The sequence below is a fragment of the Bombina bombina genome, chromosome 6 (genome assembly GCF_027579735.1).
Source record: "Bombina bombina isolate aBomBom1 chromosome 6, aBomBom1.pri, whole genome shotgun sequence".
Lineage (NCBI taxonomy): Eukaryota > Metazoa > Chordata > Amphibia > Anura > Bombinatoridae > Bombina > Bombina bombina.
Genome location: NC_069504.1, coordinates 596,987,294 through 597,005,600, shown reverse-complemented (window position 1 = coordinate 597,005,600; position 18,307 = coordinate 596,987,294). Strand labels below are relative to the sequence as shown.

The 18,307-nt window shown below is 44.9% G+C and overlaps 1 protein-coding gene across 1 annotated transcript in view; it reads left to right on the top strand.

Annotated features, from left to right (window-relative positions):
• Positions 1–17,979, top strand: part of LOC128664532 (maspardin) — a 74,084-nt gene extending 56,105 nt beyond the window's left edge. Inside the window, exon 4 of the mRNA XM_053719352.1 lies at positions 17,842–17,979. Within this exon, the coding sequence (XP_053575327.1) occupies positions 17,842–17,979 (138 nt within the window). The remainder of the gene's footprint in view (positions 1–17,841) is intronic.
• The last annotated feature ends 328 nt before the right edge of the window (positions 17,980–18,307 follow it).

The window sequence follows — 18,307 nt, the reverse complement described above, 5'->3', positions numbered from 1 at the left end:
AAGAATTCTGTTTTTTACTATACTGGCGCGCAGAGCGCTATGGCTTATATCATGGTCAGCTGTCGTGACTTTAATAAATAAGCAACTTAACTTCCCTTCAAGGGGCAGACCCTATTCAGGCCTAGTTTGAAGGAGATTATTACTTATATCACTGGAGGAAAAGATCATGCCCTTCCTCAGGACAGGTCCAAATCAAGGGACAAAAAAGGCCTAATTTTCGTGCCTTTCGAAAATTCAAGGCAGGTGTGGCATCAACTTCCTCTAAGGCAAAATAAGAGGGAACTTTTGCTCAGTCCAAGGCAGTCTGGAGACAACCGGACCTGGAACAAAGATAAGCAGGTCAAGGAGCCTGCTGCTGCCTCTAAAACAGCATGAGGAACGGACCCCTATCTGGTAACGGATCCTATAGGGGGCAGACTTCATTCTTCGCCCAGGCGTGGGCAAGAGATGCCCAGGATCCCTGGGCATTGGAAATTATACCCCAGAGATATCTTCTGGATTTCAAAACTTTCCCCCCCAAAAAAGGGGAGTTTTTGCCTTTCACATTTATCTGCAAACCAGATAAAGAAAGAGACATTCTTGCATTGTGTACGTGACCCATTCAGTTCCAATAGAGGAACAGGGACACAGTTTTCCTCAAATCGGTTTGTGGTTCCCAAGGAAAGGAAACCTTCAGACCTATTTTGGATCTAAAAGATCTTAAACAAATTCTTTAGAATTCTATCATTTAAGATGGAAACTATTCGTACCATCTTAACTATGATCCAGGAGAGTCAATAGAGGACTACAATGGATTTGAAGGATGCTTATCCTCACATTACGATGCATAAAGATCACCATCGGTTTTTCAGGTTTGCCTTTCTAGACAGGCATTACCAGTTTGTAGCGCTTTCCTTTGGGTTAACTACAGCCCCTAGAATCTTTATGGAGGTTCTGGGGTCACTTTGGCGGTCCTTAGGCCGCGGGGCATAGAAGTGGCCCCTTATTTAGACGACATCCTGATACAGGCGTCAAACATCCAAGTTGCCAAGTCTCATACGGACGTAGTACTGGCATTTCTGAGATCGCATGGGTGGAAAGTGAACAAGGAAAGAGTTCTCTATCCCCAATATCAAGGGTTTCCCTCCTAGGGATTCTGATAGATTTTGTAGAAATTAAAATTTACCTGACGGAGTCCAGGTTGTCAAAGTTTCTAAATTTCTGCCGTGTTCTTCATTCCATCCGCGCCCTTTGGTGGCTCAGTACATGAATGTAATCGGCTTAATGGTAGCGGCAAGGGACATAGTACCGTTTGCACGCCTACATTTCAGACCACTGCAACTATGCATGCTCAGCCAGAGGAACGGGGATTACACAGATTTGTTCTCCTGTTAAATCCGGACCAAGAAACCAGAGATTCTCTTCTCTGGTGACTATCTCGGGTCCATCTGTCCAAGGGTATGACCTTCCGCAGGTCAGATGGGACAATTGTTACAACAGATGCCAGCCTTTTAGGTTGGGATACAGTCTGGAACTCCCTGAAGGCTCAGGGATAGTGGACTCAGGAGGAGACCCTCCTTCTAATGAATATTCTGGAACTGGGAGCGATATTCCATGCTCTTCAGACTTGGCCTCAGTTAGCAACTCTGAGGTACATCATATTTCAGTCGGACAATATCACGACTGTGGCTTACATCAACCATCAAGGGGGAACAGAAGTTCCCTAGCAATGTTAGAAGTCTTAAAATAATTCACTGGACAGAGACTCACTCTTGTCTAAAAGCTATCCCTATCCCAGGTGTTGAGAACTGGGAGGCAGATTTTCTAAGTCGTCAGACTTTTCATCCGGGGGAGTGGGAATTCCCTCCGGAGGGGTTTGCACAAGATCAAGCAGGAGAGTGCTTTGGTGCTTTTGACAGCGCCTGCGTGGCCACGCAGGACCTGGTATGCAGATCTGGTGGACATGTCATCCTTTCCACCACGGTCTCTGCTTCTGAGACAGGACCCTCTACCTCAGGGTCTTTTCAACCATCTAAATATAACTAATCTGAGATGGACTGCCTGGAGACAGAACGCTTGATGTTATCAAAGCATGGCTTCTCCGAGTCAGTAATTGATACCTTAATACAGGCATAAAAGCCTCTCTCTAGGAAAATTTAACATAAGATATGGTGTAAATATCTTATTGTTATGAATCCAAGGGTTACTCATGGAGTAAAGTCTGGATTCCCAGGATATTATCTTTTCTCCAAGATGATTTTGAGAAAAGGGTTGTCAGCTAGTTCTTTAAAAGGACAGATTTCTACTCTGTCTATTCTTTTGCACAAGCGTCTGGCAGGTATTCTAGACGTTCAGGCATTTGGTCAGGCTTTGGTTAGAACCAAGCCTGTGGTTAAAAATGTTGCTCCGCCATGGAGCTTAAAGCTGGTTCTTAAGGTTCTTCAAGGAGTTCCATTTGAACCTTTTCATTCCATAGATATCAAACTTCTATCTTGGAAAGTTCCTTTTTGGTAGCTATTTCCTCGGCTCATAGAGTCTCCTAGTTATCTGCGTTGCAATGTGATTCTCCTTATCTGGTTCTCCGTACGGATAAGGTAGTCCTGTGTACCAACCTGGGTTTTTACCTAAGGTGGTATCTAACAAGAATATCACTCAAGAGATTGTTGTTCCATTCTTGTATCCTAATCCTTCTTCAAAGAAGGAACGTCTATTACACAATTTGGACGTGGTTCGTGTTTTAAAGTTTTACTTACAAGCTACTACAGATTTTCATCAAACATTCACCTTGTATGTTGTCTATTCTGGACAGAGGAGAGGTCAAAGGACTTCAGCAACCTCTCTGTCTTTTTGGTTAAAAAGCATAATTCATTTAGCTTATGAGACTGCTGGACAGCAGCCTCCTGAAGGGATTACAGCTCATTCTACTAGAGCTGTGGTTTTCACTTGGGCCTTTTTTAAATGTGGCTTCTGTTGAACAGATTACAAGACGGAGTCTTGGTCTGCGTTTCATACTTTTTCAAATTTAACAAATTTGATACCTTGCTTCTTCGGAGGCTATTTTTGGGAGAAAGGGTTTTTTACAGGCAGTGGTAACTTCCGTTTAAGTACCTGCCTTGTCCCTCCCATCATCCGTGTACTTTAGCTTTGGTATTGGTATCCCATAAGTAATGGATGAACCGTGGACTGGATACACTTAACAAGAGAAAACATAATTTATGCTTACCTGATAAATTTATTTCTCTTGTAGTGTATCCAGTCCACGGCCCGCCCTGTCACTTTAAGGCAGGTAATTTTTCCATTAAACTGCAGTCACCACTGCACCCTATGGTTTTCCTTTCTCTGCATGTTTTCGGTCGAATGACTGGTAATGGCAGTTAGTGGAGGAGCTATATAGCAGCTTTTGCTGTGGGTGGACTCTTGCAACTTCCTGTTGGGAAGGAGAATATATCCCATAAGTAATGGATGATCCGTGGACTGGATACACTACAAGAGAAATAAATTTATCAGGTAAGCATAAATTATGTTTTATTCATCAGGGTTTTCTTTTACAACCAACGGCCTGTATTGTACCAGTTACAACTGCGGCAGCCTTTTGGTTTGACGCCTTAGAAGAGTCTCTTAGAACTGAGACTCCTTTAGAGGAAATTCTAGTTAGGATTAAGGCTCTTAAACTGGCTAATTCTTTTATTATGGATGCCGCCTTTCAGATTGCCATATTGGCGGCTAAGAATGCAGGTTTTGCCATTTTAGGGCGTTATGGTTAAAATCTTGGTCTGCTGATGTGTCCTCTAAGTCAAAGCTTTTGGCTATTCCTTTCAAAGGAAAGACCCTATTCAGGCCTGACTTGAAAGAAATTATTTCTGACATTACGGGAGGTAAGGGTCATCTTCTACCTCAGGATAAAGCAGCTAAACTGAGGGGTAAACAGAATAATTTTCGTTCCTTTCGGTACTTCAAGAGAGTCCCCTCTCCTTCCACTAAGCAGGAAGGGAATTTTGCACAAGCCAAGTCCGTCTGGAGACCCAACCAGGCTTGTAACAAGGGTAAACAACCCAAGAAGCCTGCTGCTGCTACCAAGACAGCATGAAGGGACGGCCCCCGATCCGGGACCTGATCTCGTAGGGGGCAGACTTTCTCTCTTTACCCAGGCTTGGATAAGAGATGCTCATGACCCCTGGACACTGGAAATCGTGTCCCAAGGGTATCAATTGGAGTTCAAAAATTCCCTCCCAAGGGGGAGGTTTCTTCTTTCACGATTGTCTGTAGACCAGATAAAGAGGCGTTCTTACGTTGTGCAAGAGACCTCTCTACTATGGGAGTAATTCGTCCTGTTCCAATACTGGAGCAGGGGCAGGGGTTTTACTCAAATCTTTTCGTGGTCCCCAAAAAAGAGGGCACATTTCGACAAATTTTAGATCTCAAAAGTCTAAACAAGTTTCTCAGAGTCCCATCTTTCAAGATGGAGACTATTCGAACAATTCTGGCATTGATCCAGGAGGGTCAATATATGACTACCGTGGACTTGAAGGATGCATATCTTCATATTCCTATCCACAAGGATCATCACCAGTTCCTAAGGTTTGCCTTCCCGGACAAACATTTTCAGTTCGTGGCTCTTCCCTTTGGGTTGGCCACAGCACCCAGGATCTTCACAAAGGTTCTAGGGTCTCTTCTGGCAGTTCTCAGGCCGCGGGGCATTGCAGTGGCGCCTTATCTGGACGATATTCTGATCCAGGCGTCGTCTTACCAACTGACAAAATCTCATACAGACATGGTTCTGTCTTTTCTGAGGACTCACGGGTGGAAGGTGAATCTAGAAAAGAGTTCACTAATTCCACAGACAAGGGTTCCTTTCTTGGGAACTCTAATAGATTCTATATCCATGAAAATTTTCTTGACGGAAGTCAGAAAGTTAAAGATTCTGAATACATGCCGAGCTCTTCAATCCAACCCTCGACCATCAGTGGCTCAGTGCATGGAGGTGATTGGATTGATGGTAGCGGCAATTGACATCATTCAGTTTGCTCGTTTTCATCTCAGACCACTACAACTGTGCATGCTCAGGCAGTGGAATGGAGATTATGCAAATTTGTCTCCTCAGATAAATCTGGATCAGGAGACAAGAGACTCAGTTCTTTGGTGGTTGTCGCCGGATCATCTGTCCCAAGGGACGTGCTTCCGCAGACCCTCTTGGGTGATAATGACAACGGACGCCAGTCTACTAGGCTGGGGTGCGGTCTGGAATTCCCTGAAGACTCAGGGGGTGTGGACTCGGTCGGAGTCTCTACTTCCAATCAATATTCTGGAATTGGGAGCAATATTCAATGCGCTTCAGGCTTGGCCTCAATTGGCTTTGGCCAAATTAATCCGTTTTCAGTCGGACAACATCACAACTGTGGCTTACATCAATCATCAGGGAGGAACAAGGAGTTCCTTAGCGATGACAGAAGTATCCAAGATAATTCGGAGGCTCACTCTTGTTATCTGTCAGCAATCTACATCACAGGAGTGGACAACTGGTAAGCGGACTTTTTAAGCAGACAGACGTTTCATCCGGGGGAGTGGGAACTCCATCCGGAAGTCTTTTCCACTCTGATTCTCAGATGGGGCACACCGGAATTGGATCTGATGGCGTCTCGTCAGAATGCCAAGATACGGATCCAGGTCCAGGGATCCTCAGGCCGAGCGGATATATGCCTTGGTAGTGCCTTGGTCGTTCAACCTAGCTTATGTGTTTCCACTGTTTGCTCTCCTTCCCCGAGTGATTGCACGGATCAAACAGGAGAGGGCTTCGGTAATTCTAATCGCTCCTGCGTGGCCTCGCAGGACTTGGTATGCCGATCTGGTAGACATGTCCTCTCTGCCGCCGTGGAAGCTTCCATTGAAGCAGGACCTTCTCATTCAGGGACCCTTCCATCATCCGAATCTGGTTTCTCTGCAGCTGACTGCTTGGAGATTGAATGCTTGATTTTATCTAAGCGGGGGTTCTCTGATTCAGTCATTGATAACTTGATTCATGTAAGCCTGTCACTAGAAAGATCTACCATAAGATATGGCGTAAATATCTTTATTGGTGCAAATCCAAGGGCTACTCATGGAGTAGAGTTAGGATTCCCAGGATTTTATCTTTTCTCCAGGAAGGATTGGAGAAAGGGTTGTCGGCAAGTTCCTTAAAGGGACAAATCTCTGCTTTGTCGATTTTACTACACAAGCGTTAGGCTGATGTTTCAGACGTTCAGTCTTTTTGTCAGGCTCTGACTAGAATCAAGCCTGTGTTTAAACCGATTGCTCCACCCTGGAGTTTGAATTTAGTTCTTAAAGTTCTTCAAGGGGTTCCGTTTGAACCCATGCATTCCATAGATATAAAGTTGTTATCTTGGAAGGTTTTATTTTTGGTTGCTATTTCTTCTGCTCGTAGAGTTTCTGAGCTTTCAGCGTTACAATGTGACTCGCCTTATCTTATTTTCCATTCTGATAAGGTGGTTTTACGTACCAAACCTGGGTTCCTTCCTAAGGTTGTTTCTAATAAGAATATTAATCAGGAAATTGTTGTTCCTTCATTGTGTCCTAATCCTCCTAAGATGGAGCGTCTGTTGCATAACTTGGACGTGATCCGTGCCCTGAAGTTTTACTTACAGGCGACTAAAGAATTTCGTCAATCATCTTCATTGTTTGTTTTTTCTGGAAAACGTAGGGGCGAGAAAGCTACGGCTACCTCTTTCTTTTTGGCTGAAGAGAATCATCCGTCTGGCATATGAGACTGCTGGATAGCAGCCTCCTGAAAGAATTACGGCTCATTCCACTAGGGCTGTGGCTTATTCATGGGCATTTAAAAACAATGCTTCTGTTGAACAGATTTGCAAGGCTGCAACTTGGTCGTCTCTTCACACTTTTTCCAAATTTTCCAAATTTGATACTTTTGCTTAATCTGAGGCTGGTTTTGGGAGAAAGGTTCTTCAAGCAGTGGTGCCTTCTGTTTAGGTTCCTGTCTTGTCCCTCCCTTTCATCCGTGTCCTATAGCTTTGGTATTGTATCCCATCAGTAAGGATGAAATCCGTGGACTCGTCATATCTTGTAAAAGAAAAGGAAATTTATGCTTACCTGATAAATGTATTTCTTTTACGATATGACGAGTCCACGGCCCACCCTGTCATTTCTAAGACAGGTATTTACATACAGTATTTTTGTTAAACTTCAGTCACCTCTGCACCTTTGGCTTTTCCTTTCTCTTCCTAACTTCAGTCGAATGATTGGAGTGGGAGGGAAGGGAGGAGCTATATATACAGCTCTGCTGTGATGCTCTTTGCCTCCTCCTGCTGACCAGGAGGCGTAATCCCATAAGTAAGGATGAAATCCGTGGACTCGTCATATCGTAAAAGAAATAAATTTATCAGGTAAGCATAAATTTCCTTATCCTCTATCCTGTTATGGAGTATTCTGATGCTGAGACTGTGCTAATTTCAGATTCAGTTACGGAGGATTCTGATATTGAGACTATTTTGATTTCAGATTCTGTGTCCGGTGACAACAAATCCGGATTGGCCTCGTTGACGCATGTCAAGCAGTTTTGTTCCGTATGCGATTTCAGAGCGCCTGTTTCTTCGGGCTCGGGGATCCAATAGACTGCTGAGCCATCCGCCTCTGGAAGTCCTGTCCTCAGAGAGGCGAGTTCCCTACAAATTCATACTTCTACATGCGGGTGACCCAGTTTCTGATTCCTCCATGCAATGTGGCGTGTTCCCCCCCCGGAGGTTGCAGCACGTTTTCGCTTCCACATAATGTTGGCGATTGTTCGTCTGCAGGGTCCAGACGTTTATTTGAGAATGTGCTCGTGCCCTATTGTCCCGGGCCTTGCGCCTTAGGGAAGGGCCTCAACAGTTCCCCGCGGATGTAACTGTCCCTGAGTGTTGTGCCTTTCGTTACAGGATTGCGCGCCTTCGCGTATTGCTCAGACATGTTTTTCAGTTATTGAATGACCCTATTGTTCCCAGGTACGGGGATTTTCAGTCTGCTAATTCGAATGGTGCACCTCATTAGACATGTGGGGATGAAGTAATCTCCTAATTGTCATTTGTTTGAGATCTTTCCCAGTTTTGAAAGATAGGGCTCCGTTTGGCTGGTCCTGCGGGTAGGCCTGTGTCTTTTTTGGTGTTAACCTCCGGGTTGCCTTATATTTTATTTATATCCGATGGGGTGTCTTATTTGTTTTTGTTTCCTTCGGGAACCTTCTGGGATTGATACTCTTTATTACATCTTCGGAAGTTGTTTTGGACATGTTAGTCCTATGTTAAATATGTCTGTTTTTCCCTATAAGGGAGAATTTATGCAGCTTGCCGGTTATGACCCTAGATGCAGGCTGGTCCTGTCGGGTTCGTTCGGTCTTGGGGCTGTTCAGACACGTGGAGCTGTTCTGCTCGGCTGGTACGGTAGAAGCGCCAAGTGCTCAGGTTATCATTGGTTTTTCATGTTCAACTAAGCATTCGAGAGGACTTGTGGGTCCGTGACGTGGGAAGGATTGTTTCAGTCCTTATAGCCTTCAGTCATAGATGGCCGGGCAGGGGAGTTTTCTGCTGCGTCACTCTGACATCTGATTTCATCAGAACTTAGAGTTTTCCTCCCCCATGTGGTGGGGGGACTTAATGCCCCTTACCGCAGTTGAGCAGTTTGGCCTTCATTTTTAGGCCTCTGGATTAGTCTTTTTGGGCTTGATCCAACTGCTAGTACATGATAGCTGTCTAGCATGCGGAAGGTTTGCAGTTTGAAACCAGTTGCAGCACTTGACACCTTGCAGGTGTAAGCATAAGCTGTTTGTAGTGTTTCTAGATGCAGCTCTTACTCTTTGACTTGTACTGTCTGTCTGAGTTAGACCTTTAGGTCTTCTTCCATTGTTTCCGGGTGAGTCGGATCTCCTTTTAGGGATCTGTGTTTCCGGGTGATGGTTGTTCCCTGCGGGGACTTTGTTTAGCTCGGGGGTTTTCCGGAGCTGGGTAGGCTTAGTGCCTTTCTCTTCCTTTGTGTCCTCTGCTTGTGTGAAGGTGATAGGGAGACTAGTCCTGCTAGTAGCATTTTTTTTTTTTTACCTTGAGGTATTCCTTGGTTGGTTGTCCTGAGGCGCTGAGAAGTATCTTCATACTGCTTCTAGCCTTGCTCCTTGGAGCGTTGGATTTTAGATAGGGGTGGTTCCTTCCTTTGGTCGGGGCTTTCAAGTTTTTCTCGCTATCTGGATTCTCTGGATATGCATCCATACCCTTGTATCTGGCTTTTTGGCCTTTTGGGGTGTTTAGTTCTAGGGTTAGGTTTGCCTGAACTATTAGGTGCCCAGACCTGTTTTTCTTCCTCAGACTTCCAGTTGCTGAAGCTTCGCTTTTTCCTTTTTCCGGACCCAGTCTTGGGTGGTTTTGGAATTTTGGATCCCCTGGCTCGTCGGGGTGTTCCTCTGTAGTGGGAACTTGGGCCATGTCCTTGCTCCATCTACCTAACCCGGTCATGGTTGGCCAGATTTTCTGAGTATTGTTTACTCTTGGCCACAGAGTGGCCCATGTCATCTGGTGGTTAGCAGTGTGGCTTGAGCCTCAAGGGTGGTTGGTTCATATCCAGCTGCTGGTGCTGAATGTCCAAGTTCTGGTGCACCTTAGGGTTGCATTTCCCTGGTCAGCTTGCCAGTGTTCCTGTGGATTCCCTGCTCTGCAGGCGAATGGGTTGGCTGTGCCTCTGCTTGGCAAGCTACTTATAAGGGGGTCCTTTTCTAGGACATCTGTGTTGGGAATCTTTTTTTCTCTTGTAAGGTGTATCCAGTCCACGGATTCATCCTTTACTTGTGGGATATTCTCCTTCCTAACAGGAAATGGCAAAGGGAGCACACAGCAGAGCTGTCCATATAGCTCCCCCTCTAGCTCCACCCCCCAGTCATTCTCTTTGCCGGCTCTAAGCAATAGGGTCCCTCTCGGAAGGGTAAAGTGAATGTGGTGTTAGATTTGTAGTTTTTGCTCTACAAGCAAAAGTTTGTTATTTTAAATGGTACCGGTGTGTACTATTTACTCTCCAGCAGAAAAGAGATGAAGATTTCTGCAGGGAGGAAGATGATTTTAGCATGTTGTAACTAAAATCCACTGCTGTTCCCACACAGGACTGAGGAGTACAAGAAAACTTCAGTTGGGGGGGAACGGTTTGCAGGTTAGGCTGCAATGAGGTATGTTCAGTCATTTATTTCTAGACAAGACTGTGATAATGCTAGAAAAGGACTGATAAAGATCCCCATGAGGGAAGGGTAAGCTTTATTCAGAGAGTAAGTATGGAATTACAAGCTTACATAACAGGGCTAATTTATGCTGGTTGACACTATTTTATGGCAAGTTGACACTTTTTTATGGCAAACGGTTTTTACTAATAAATATCGTTTTTTGGAGACACTTTGAAGGTCCCTTTGGGTTTCTTGCAGGGGTTGTTACCCACATGGCTAATATTATAACTCTTAGGAGTGTTTATTTAGGCCTCACAGCACCGGAGTAAGGTGGGAGGGGCCTAATTTCACGCCTCAGATGCGCAGTTAGATTGAATAGATCTTCAGGCTGTTTCACATGGAGGGTCCTGCTGCAGTTTGAGGGCCTATAAGAAGCTTTTCCCCCACAAATCTGGTTCCTAAGGGCAGGTAGGGCCACAGCAGAGCTGTGGCAAGGTGCTGAAGTAGTTTTAACCGGTTGTTAGCTTGTTATTGATCCGGTTTGGGCATTAAGGGGTTAATCGTTTTTCATGCTAGTTGTGCAATCTTACCAATGCTTTAGGTACATACTGTGAAAATTTCAAAAAGTTTGCTGCATTTTTCACTATTTTGGAAAACTGTGTGCCTTTTTTATCTCTTAAAGGCACAGTAACGGTTTTTTGCAAAGTGTGTTTTTACTTGATTAAAGTGATTTCTAAGCCTGTTTGTCTTACTACTAGTCTGTTAAACATGTCTGACACCAAGGAAAATCCTTGTTCAATGTGTTTAGAAGCCATGGTGGAACCCCCTCTCAAAATGTGTCCCACTTGTACTGATATGTCTATACAGTTTAAAGAACATATTGTTGCACTTAAAAATGTGGCCCAAGATGATTCTCAGACAGAAGGTAATGAGGTTAACCCGTTAACCTCTCCCCAAGTGTCACAACCAGTTACGCCCGCTCAAGCAACGCCTAGCACCTCTAGCGTGTCTAACTCTTTTACCTTACAAGACTTGGCGGCAGTTATGGATAATACCCTCTCAGTATTTTTATCTAAGCTGCCCGTGTTACCTGCAAAGCGTGATAGCTCTGTTTTAAGAACGGATTATGAGCATTCTGACGCTTTAGTAGCCGTATCCGATATACACTCACAACGCTCTGAAATGGGGGCGAGGGATGTGCTGTCTGAGGGAGAAATTTCCGATTCGGGAAAGGTTGCTCCTCAGACAGACTCAGATACGTTGGCTTTTAAATTTAAACTAGAACACCTCCGCTTATTGCTCAGGGAGGTATTAGTTACTCTGGATGACTGCGACCCTTTGGTGGTTCCAGAGAAATTGTGTAAATTGGACAAGTACCTAGAAGTTCCTGTTTACACTGATGTGTTCCCGGTCCCTAAGAGGATTGCGGATATAGTAACTAGGGAGTGGGATAGACCAGGTATTCCGTTTGTTCCCCCTCCTGTTTTTAAGAAAATGTTCCCCATATCTGACACCACGCGGGACTCGTGGAGGGGGCTGTTTCTTCACTTGCTAAAAGCACAACCATACCAATTGAGGACAGTTGTGCTTTTAAAGACCCTATGGATAAAAAATTAGAGGGTTTACTTAAGAAAATTTTTGTTCATCAAGGTTTTCTTCTCCAACCTATAGCGTGCATTGTTCCTGTAACTACTGCAGCTGCTTTCTGGTTCGAGGCGCTGGAAGATGCGCTCCAGACGGAGACCTCATATGAGGACATTATGGACAGAATTAAGGCTCTTAAGCTAGCTAATTTTTATCACAGATGCCGCTTTCCAACTAGCTAAGTTAGCGGCAAAAAATTCAGGTTTCGCCATTTTAGCGCGCAGGGCGTTATGGCTAAAGTCCTGGTCGGCCGATGTGTCGTCAAAATCCAAACTATTGAACTTCCCTTTCAAAGGAAAGACCCTCTTTGGGCCTGAATTGAAAGAGATTATTTCAGAAATCACTGGGGGAAAAGGCCATGCTCTCCCCCAGGACAAGTCCTTCAAGACGAAGAACAAACAAAATAATTTTCGTTCCTTTCGGAATTTCAGGAGCGGTCTCGCTTCATCCTCCCCTGCTGCAAAGCAAGAGGGTAACACTTCACAACCCAGGGCAGCCTGGAAACCTTACCAGGGCTGGAACAAGGGTAAACAGGCCAAGAAGCCTGCAGCTGCCTCCAAGACAGCATGATGGGGTAGCCCCAGATCCAGGACCGGATCTAGTAGGGGGCAGACTCTCTCTCTTCGCCCAGGCCTGGGCAAGAGACGTACACGATCCCTGGGCCTTAGAGATTGTATCCCAGGGATATCTTCTAGAATTCAAGGACTCCCCTCCAAGGGGAAGGTTCCATATTTCTTGTGTGTCTACAGACACGACAAAGAAAGAGGCGTTCTTACGCTGTGTAGAAGACCTACATACAATGGGAGTGATCCACCCAGTTCCAATTGCGGAACAAGGGCTGGGGTTTTACTCAAACCTGTTTGTGGTTCCCAAAAAAGAAGGAACTTTCAGACCAATCCTGGATCTCAAAATTCTAAACAAGTTCCTCCGAGTCCCATCATTCAAGATGGAGACCATTCGGACAATCTTACCAATGATCCAGGAGGGTCAATATATGACTACCGTGGATCTAAAGGATGCGTATCTGCACATTCCTATCCACAAAGATCATCACCAGTTTCTCAGGTTCGCTTTTCTGGACAAGCATTATCAGTTTGTGGCTCTCCCTTTCGGGTTGGCCACTGCTCCCAGAATTTTCACAAAGGTGCTAGGGTCCCTCCTAGCGGTGCTAAGACCGCGGTGCATAGCAGTGGCGCCTTATCTAGACGACATCTTAATTCAGGCGTCAACTTTCCAAAGAGCCAAGTCTCACACGGAAATTGTAGTGGCCTTTCTGAGGTCTCACGGGTGGAAGGTAAACATCAAAAAGAGTTCTTTCTCCCCCCTCACAAGAGTTCCCTTCCTAGGAACACTAATAGACTCGGTAGAAATGAAAATATTTCTGACGGAGGTCAGAAAGTTAAAACTGTTAACTACTTGCCGAGCTCTTCATTCCATTCCTCGGCCATCTGTAGCTCAGTGCATGGAGACAATCGGATTAATGGTAGCGGCAATGGAAATAGTCCCTTTTGCACGGATACATCTCAGACCACTGCAACTATGCATGCTCAAACAGTGGAATGGGGATTATGCAGATTTGTCTCCTCAAATACAGTTGGACCAGGGGACCAGAGATTCTCTTCTCTGGTGGTTGTCTCAGGATCACCTGTCTCAGGGAATGTGTTTCCGCAGACCAGAGTGGATCATCATAACGACCGACGCCAGTCTGTTGGGCTGGGGTGCAGTCTGGGACTCCCTGAAAGCTCAGGGCTTATGGTCTCGGGAAGAAGCTCTTCTCCCGATAAACATTCTGGAACTGAGGGCGATATTCAACGCGCTTCAGGCATGGCCTCAGCTAGCTGCGGCCAAATTCATCAGATTTCAGTCAGACAACATCACGACTGTAGCTTATATCAATCATCAAGGGGGAACAAGGAGTTCCTTAGCAATGATGGAAGTAACCAAAATAATCAGGTGGGCGGAGGATCACTCTTGCCACCTCTCAGCAATTCACATCCCAGGAGTAGACAACTGGGAGGCGGATTTTCTTAGTCGTCAGACTTTTCACCCGGGGGAGTGGGAACTCCACCCGGAGGTATTTGCCCAGCTGTCTCGGCTATGGGGCACTCCAGAATTGGATCTGATGGCGTCCCGTCATAATACCAAACTTCCTCTTTACGGGTCCAGGTCCCGGGATCCTCAGGCGGTGCTGATAGATGCTCTAGCAGCGCCTTGGTCCTTCAATCTGGCCTATGTGTTTCCACCGTTTCCTCTCCTTCCCCGTCTGGTTGCCAGAATCAAACAGGAGAGGGCGTTGGTGATTCTAATAGCGCCTGCGTGGCCACGCAGGACCTGGTATGCAGACCTAGTGGACATGTCATCCGTTCCACCATGGACTCTGCCAATGAGGCAGGACCTTCTACTTCAAGGTCCTTTTAAACATCCAAATCTAATTTCTCTGCGTCTGACTGCTTGGAGATTGAACGCCTAGTTCTATCAAAGCGTGGTTTCTCTGAGTCGGTTATCGATACCCTGATTTAGGCTAGAAAGCCTGTCACCAGGAAAATCTACCATAAGATTTGGCGAAAATATCTTTGTTGGTGTGAATCCAAGGGTTACTCATGGAGTAAGATTAGGATTCCCAGGATATTGTCCTTTCTCCAAGATGGTTTGGAGAACGGATTGTCAGCTAGTTCCTTAAAAGGACAGATATCTGCTTTGTCTATTCTTTTACACAAACGTCTGGCGGAGGTACCAGACGTTCAAGCGTTTACTCAGGCTTTAGTCAGAATCAAGCCTGTTTATAGACCTGTGGCTCCGCCATGGAGTCTGAATTTAGTTCTTTCAGTTCTGCAAGGGGTTCCGTTTGAACCTTTACATTCCCATAGATATTAAGCTTTTATCTTGGAAAGTTTTGTTTTTGGTAGCTATCTCTTCTGCTCGAAGAGTTTCAGAGTTATCTGCTTTACAGTGTGACTCACCTTACTTGGTGTTCCATGCAGACAAGGTAGTTTTGCGTACTAAACCCGGTTTTCTTCCTAAGGTTGTGTCTAATAAGAATATTAACGAGGAAATTGTGGTTCCTTCTATGTGTCCTAATCCTTCTTCGAAGAAGGAACGTCTGTTACACAATCTTGATGTGGTTCGTGCTTTAAAGTTCTATTTACAAGCAACTAAAGATTTCAGACAAACAACTTCATTGTTTGTTATCTATTCTGGTAAGAGGAGAGGTCAGAAGGCGGCTGCTGCCTCTCTTTCCTTTTGGCTGAAGGGCATCATCCGTCTGGCCTATGAGACTGCTGGCCAGCGGCCTCCTGGGACAGTTACTGCTCATTCTACCAGAGCAGTGGCTTCCACATGGGCTTTTAAAAATGAGGCTTCTGTTGAACAGATTTGTAAGGCAGCGACTTGGTCTTCGCTGCATACTTTTTCCAAATTTTACAAATTCAATACTATTGCTTCTTCTGAGGCTTTTTTTGGGAGAGAGGTTTTACAAGCAGTGGTGCCTTCCGTTTAAGGTACCTGTCTTGTTCCCTCCCTTCATCCGTGTCCTAAAGCTTTGGTATTGGTATCCCACAAGTAAAGGATGAATCCGTGGACTGGATACACCTTGCAAGAGAAAACAGAATTTATGCTTACCTGATAAATTACTTTCTCTTGTGGTGTATCCAGTCCACGGCCCGCCCTGGCTATTAGTCAGGTAGTTTTTTGGTTTAAACTACAGTCACCACTGCACCCTATGGTTTCTCCTTTTTCTTCCTAACCTCCGGTCGAATGACTGGGGGGGTGGAGCTAGAGGGGGAGCTATATGGACAGCTCTACTGTGTGCTCTCTTTGCCACTTCCTGTTAGGAAGGAGAATATCCCACAAGTAAAGGATGAATCTGTGGACTGGATACACCACAAGAGAAAGTAATTTATCAGGTAAGCATAAATTCTGTTTTTCCCATTAGCCGGTGGTTTCGGGCCTTGAGGACAATTGTTGGCCTTCCGGCATCATCCCTTTTCTTTAGGGGATATTCTCCTCCCTATGGAGATGGAGTCCTTGCTGGGGGCTTCTCCTGGATTGGAGGCAGAAAGGGGTGGGATTGGTTCCCCCTGGGTTCTTGCTAGCTCCAAGCAGACTTGTTGGGCCTTTATTTTGATAGATCCTTAGGTCTATGGCCTTATTGTCTGTTTTCAGAGTCGGGTTGTACTTGTACTCTGTGGGCATGGCTGTGCTATCCTTACGCTCGTTCCTGTACCTGTTTCGGGATACGCTCGTACCTGTTTCGGGATGGGTTGGTCCAGCTGGCTGTGGGTCTGCAGGTCAGGATGGTCGAGCGGTCTATGGAGCTGCGTTCGATCTAGCTGTAGTAGCCTGATGGTTAGCTTAGCTGCCTAGCAAGCGGAAGGTTTGCAGTTTGAAACCAGCTGCAGCTATTTGCACCTTCAATGTGTGCTCGCAAGCTGTTTTAAAGGTCGCAGTCTCCTCTGGATGTGTGAGCTTTGTTGAGTCTATCCTGTTAGCTTAGTCTGCTAGGGTATAGATTTTTCCTTTCAACTTGCTCCATTTGGGTTCTGAGGGTATACTCTCCTTCTCGGGGGGCCTCGATTGAGATTTTGTGTTCCCCCTTTTTAGGGACCTGTGTGTAGGTCCAGTGACTTAAATTGCCTGGAGCATGCCCTCTGGGGGTTGCTTTTGCGGTCTGTTTCTTGCTTGACTGCTTCTTCTTCCTCGCAGGTACCCTCTGTGTCGTCCTGTTTTGGGCTCTGTGTTCTCAAACTTGGGGTTTTTCGCCTGGGTGTATTACACACTTTTTCATGGTCGAATGCTTTGGTATTCTTGACTCTGGAAGGATTTTGCCTCTTCATTTGCATTCCATGCTTGCAGGATGTTGGAGAGACGTCTGTTCTGTCTCTGTGCCGGTCTTATCCCGGGTTTCACTTGGTATAGGCGTGGCCTCCTTTCCCTGTTTGGGCCTCTTTGGGTCTCTGTGAGCTGGGCTCATTCGTGGAGGTATTCTTTTTTTTTTATATTAGGGGATATTTCGGTTTCCTTGGTTCTCCTTTGCCTTGTTCCCTTGGGGGTTTTGGCTGGTGTCTCCTTCAGTTGTGGAGATGAGCGGTGGGGGACCCTTTGTTGGGCGATGGTGTCTCCTGGAGGACTGTTGGCTCAGTCAAGTCTGTTTGCGGTCTCTAGTTTGGCTTCTGGACTAACTGCGAGCCAGTGTCATTGGGGCTTTTCCTATTAACATTTTCTTGGCTTCGGACGAAGCAGGGTTTTTTTATTGGGTAGAGGTTCAGGCCTGGTGCCCTCAGTATGGGCTGCCTTTTGTATCCTCCCGTCTTGGCATTTAGTGTCCTCTATAGCTTGGGTATTGTTTTCCCAAAAGAAATAAATGCAGCTGTGGACTCTTTCCATTTAAGAAGAAAAACATAAATTATTTATATATATATATATATATATATATATATATATATATATATATATATATATATATATATATATATATATATCTCTATCTATCTATCTATCTATATATATATATATATCTATCTGATGATAATTTCCTTTTCTTCTGATGGAAAGAGTCCACAGCTCCCCACCCGTAATTTTATGTGGGGGCGCCCTTTTATTCTTCTGGCACTTTTCACCCTGATATTTCTTCTACTGTTCCGTGTTCCTCGGCAGAATGACTGGGGGATGAGGGGAGTGGGGAGGGGTATTTAAGCCTTTGGCTGGGTTGTCTTTGCCTACTCTTGGTGGCCAGGTTCTTATTTCCCAAAAGTAATGAATGCAGCTGTGGACTCTCTCCATCAGAAGAAAAGGAAATTATCAGGTAAGCATAATTTATGTTTTTTGTTTGTTTTTTGTTTTGTTTTTTAAAAACAGAAGCTTTAACATTTAATAACCCCTAGCATAATTCAGCTATATGTACAAGCAGATCTACTCATAGTGCTTCTGCCACTAGCAGAATTTACATAATATTTAATTAAGCATTATAGAAACTTCCAGAATGGAAGTAATTTAGATTGAATTTTGTCATGTTCTGATTCCTCTCCTGCCTTTTTTTTTAGCTTCAGTATCCTGTGTATTGGGACCTCCTGGAATTTTGTGATGGTTTCCGAAAGCTTCTAGATGATTTGCATCTGGATAAGGTGAGCATTTCTGCTGAGTCATCAGTGAAAGAGTGTTTGGCAAGTTATAAAGCATAAAATTATCATTTATTTGTAGAGCGACAACAGATGCCGCAAAGCTATAAACATAGGTCTGATATGCAAAGGTAACTTTTATAAGAAGCAAATGGGTAGATGGCTCTGCCAAAAGTTGCCAACTTGTATAGCTTTTCAAGAATCCTGACCTCTTTACCTTTACATACTTTTGCACTCTATTTTTATCATCCGGATACCTCCTTTTTTTTTTCTCATTATGAGACAGATTAAGTAAGAAGTAAGTAAGCTTTTGCGCACATCTGCTTCCACTCGTATATCAAGTTGAAAGTAAACAGTTTTCGCTCGGCCGAACTTAGAATTTCGCTTTCAA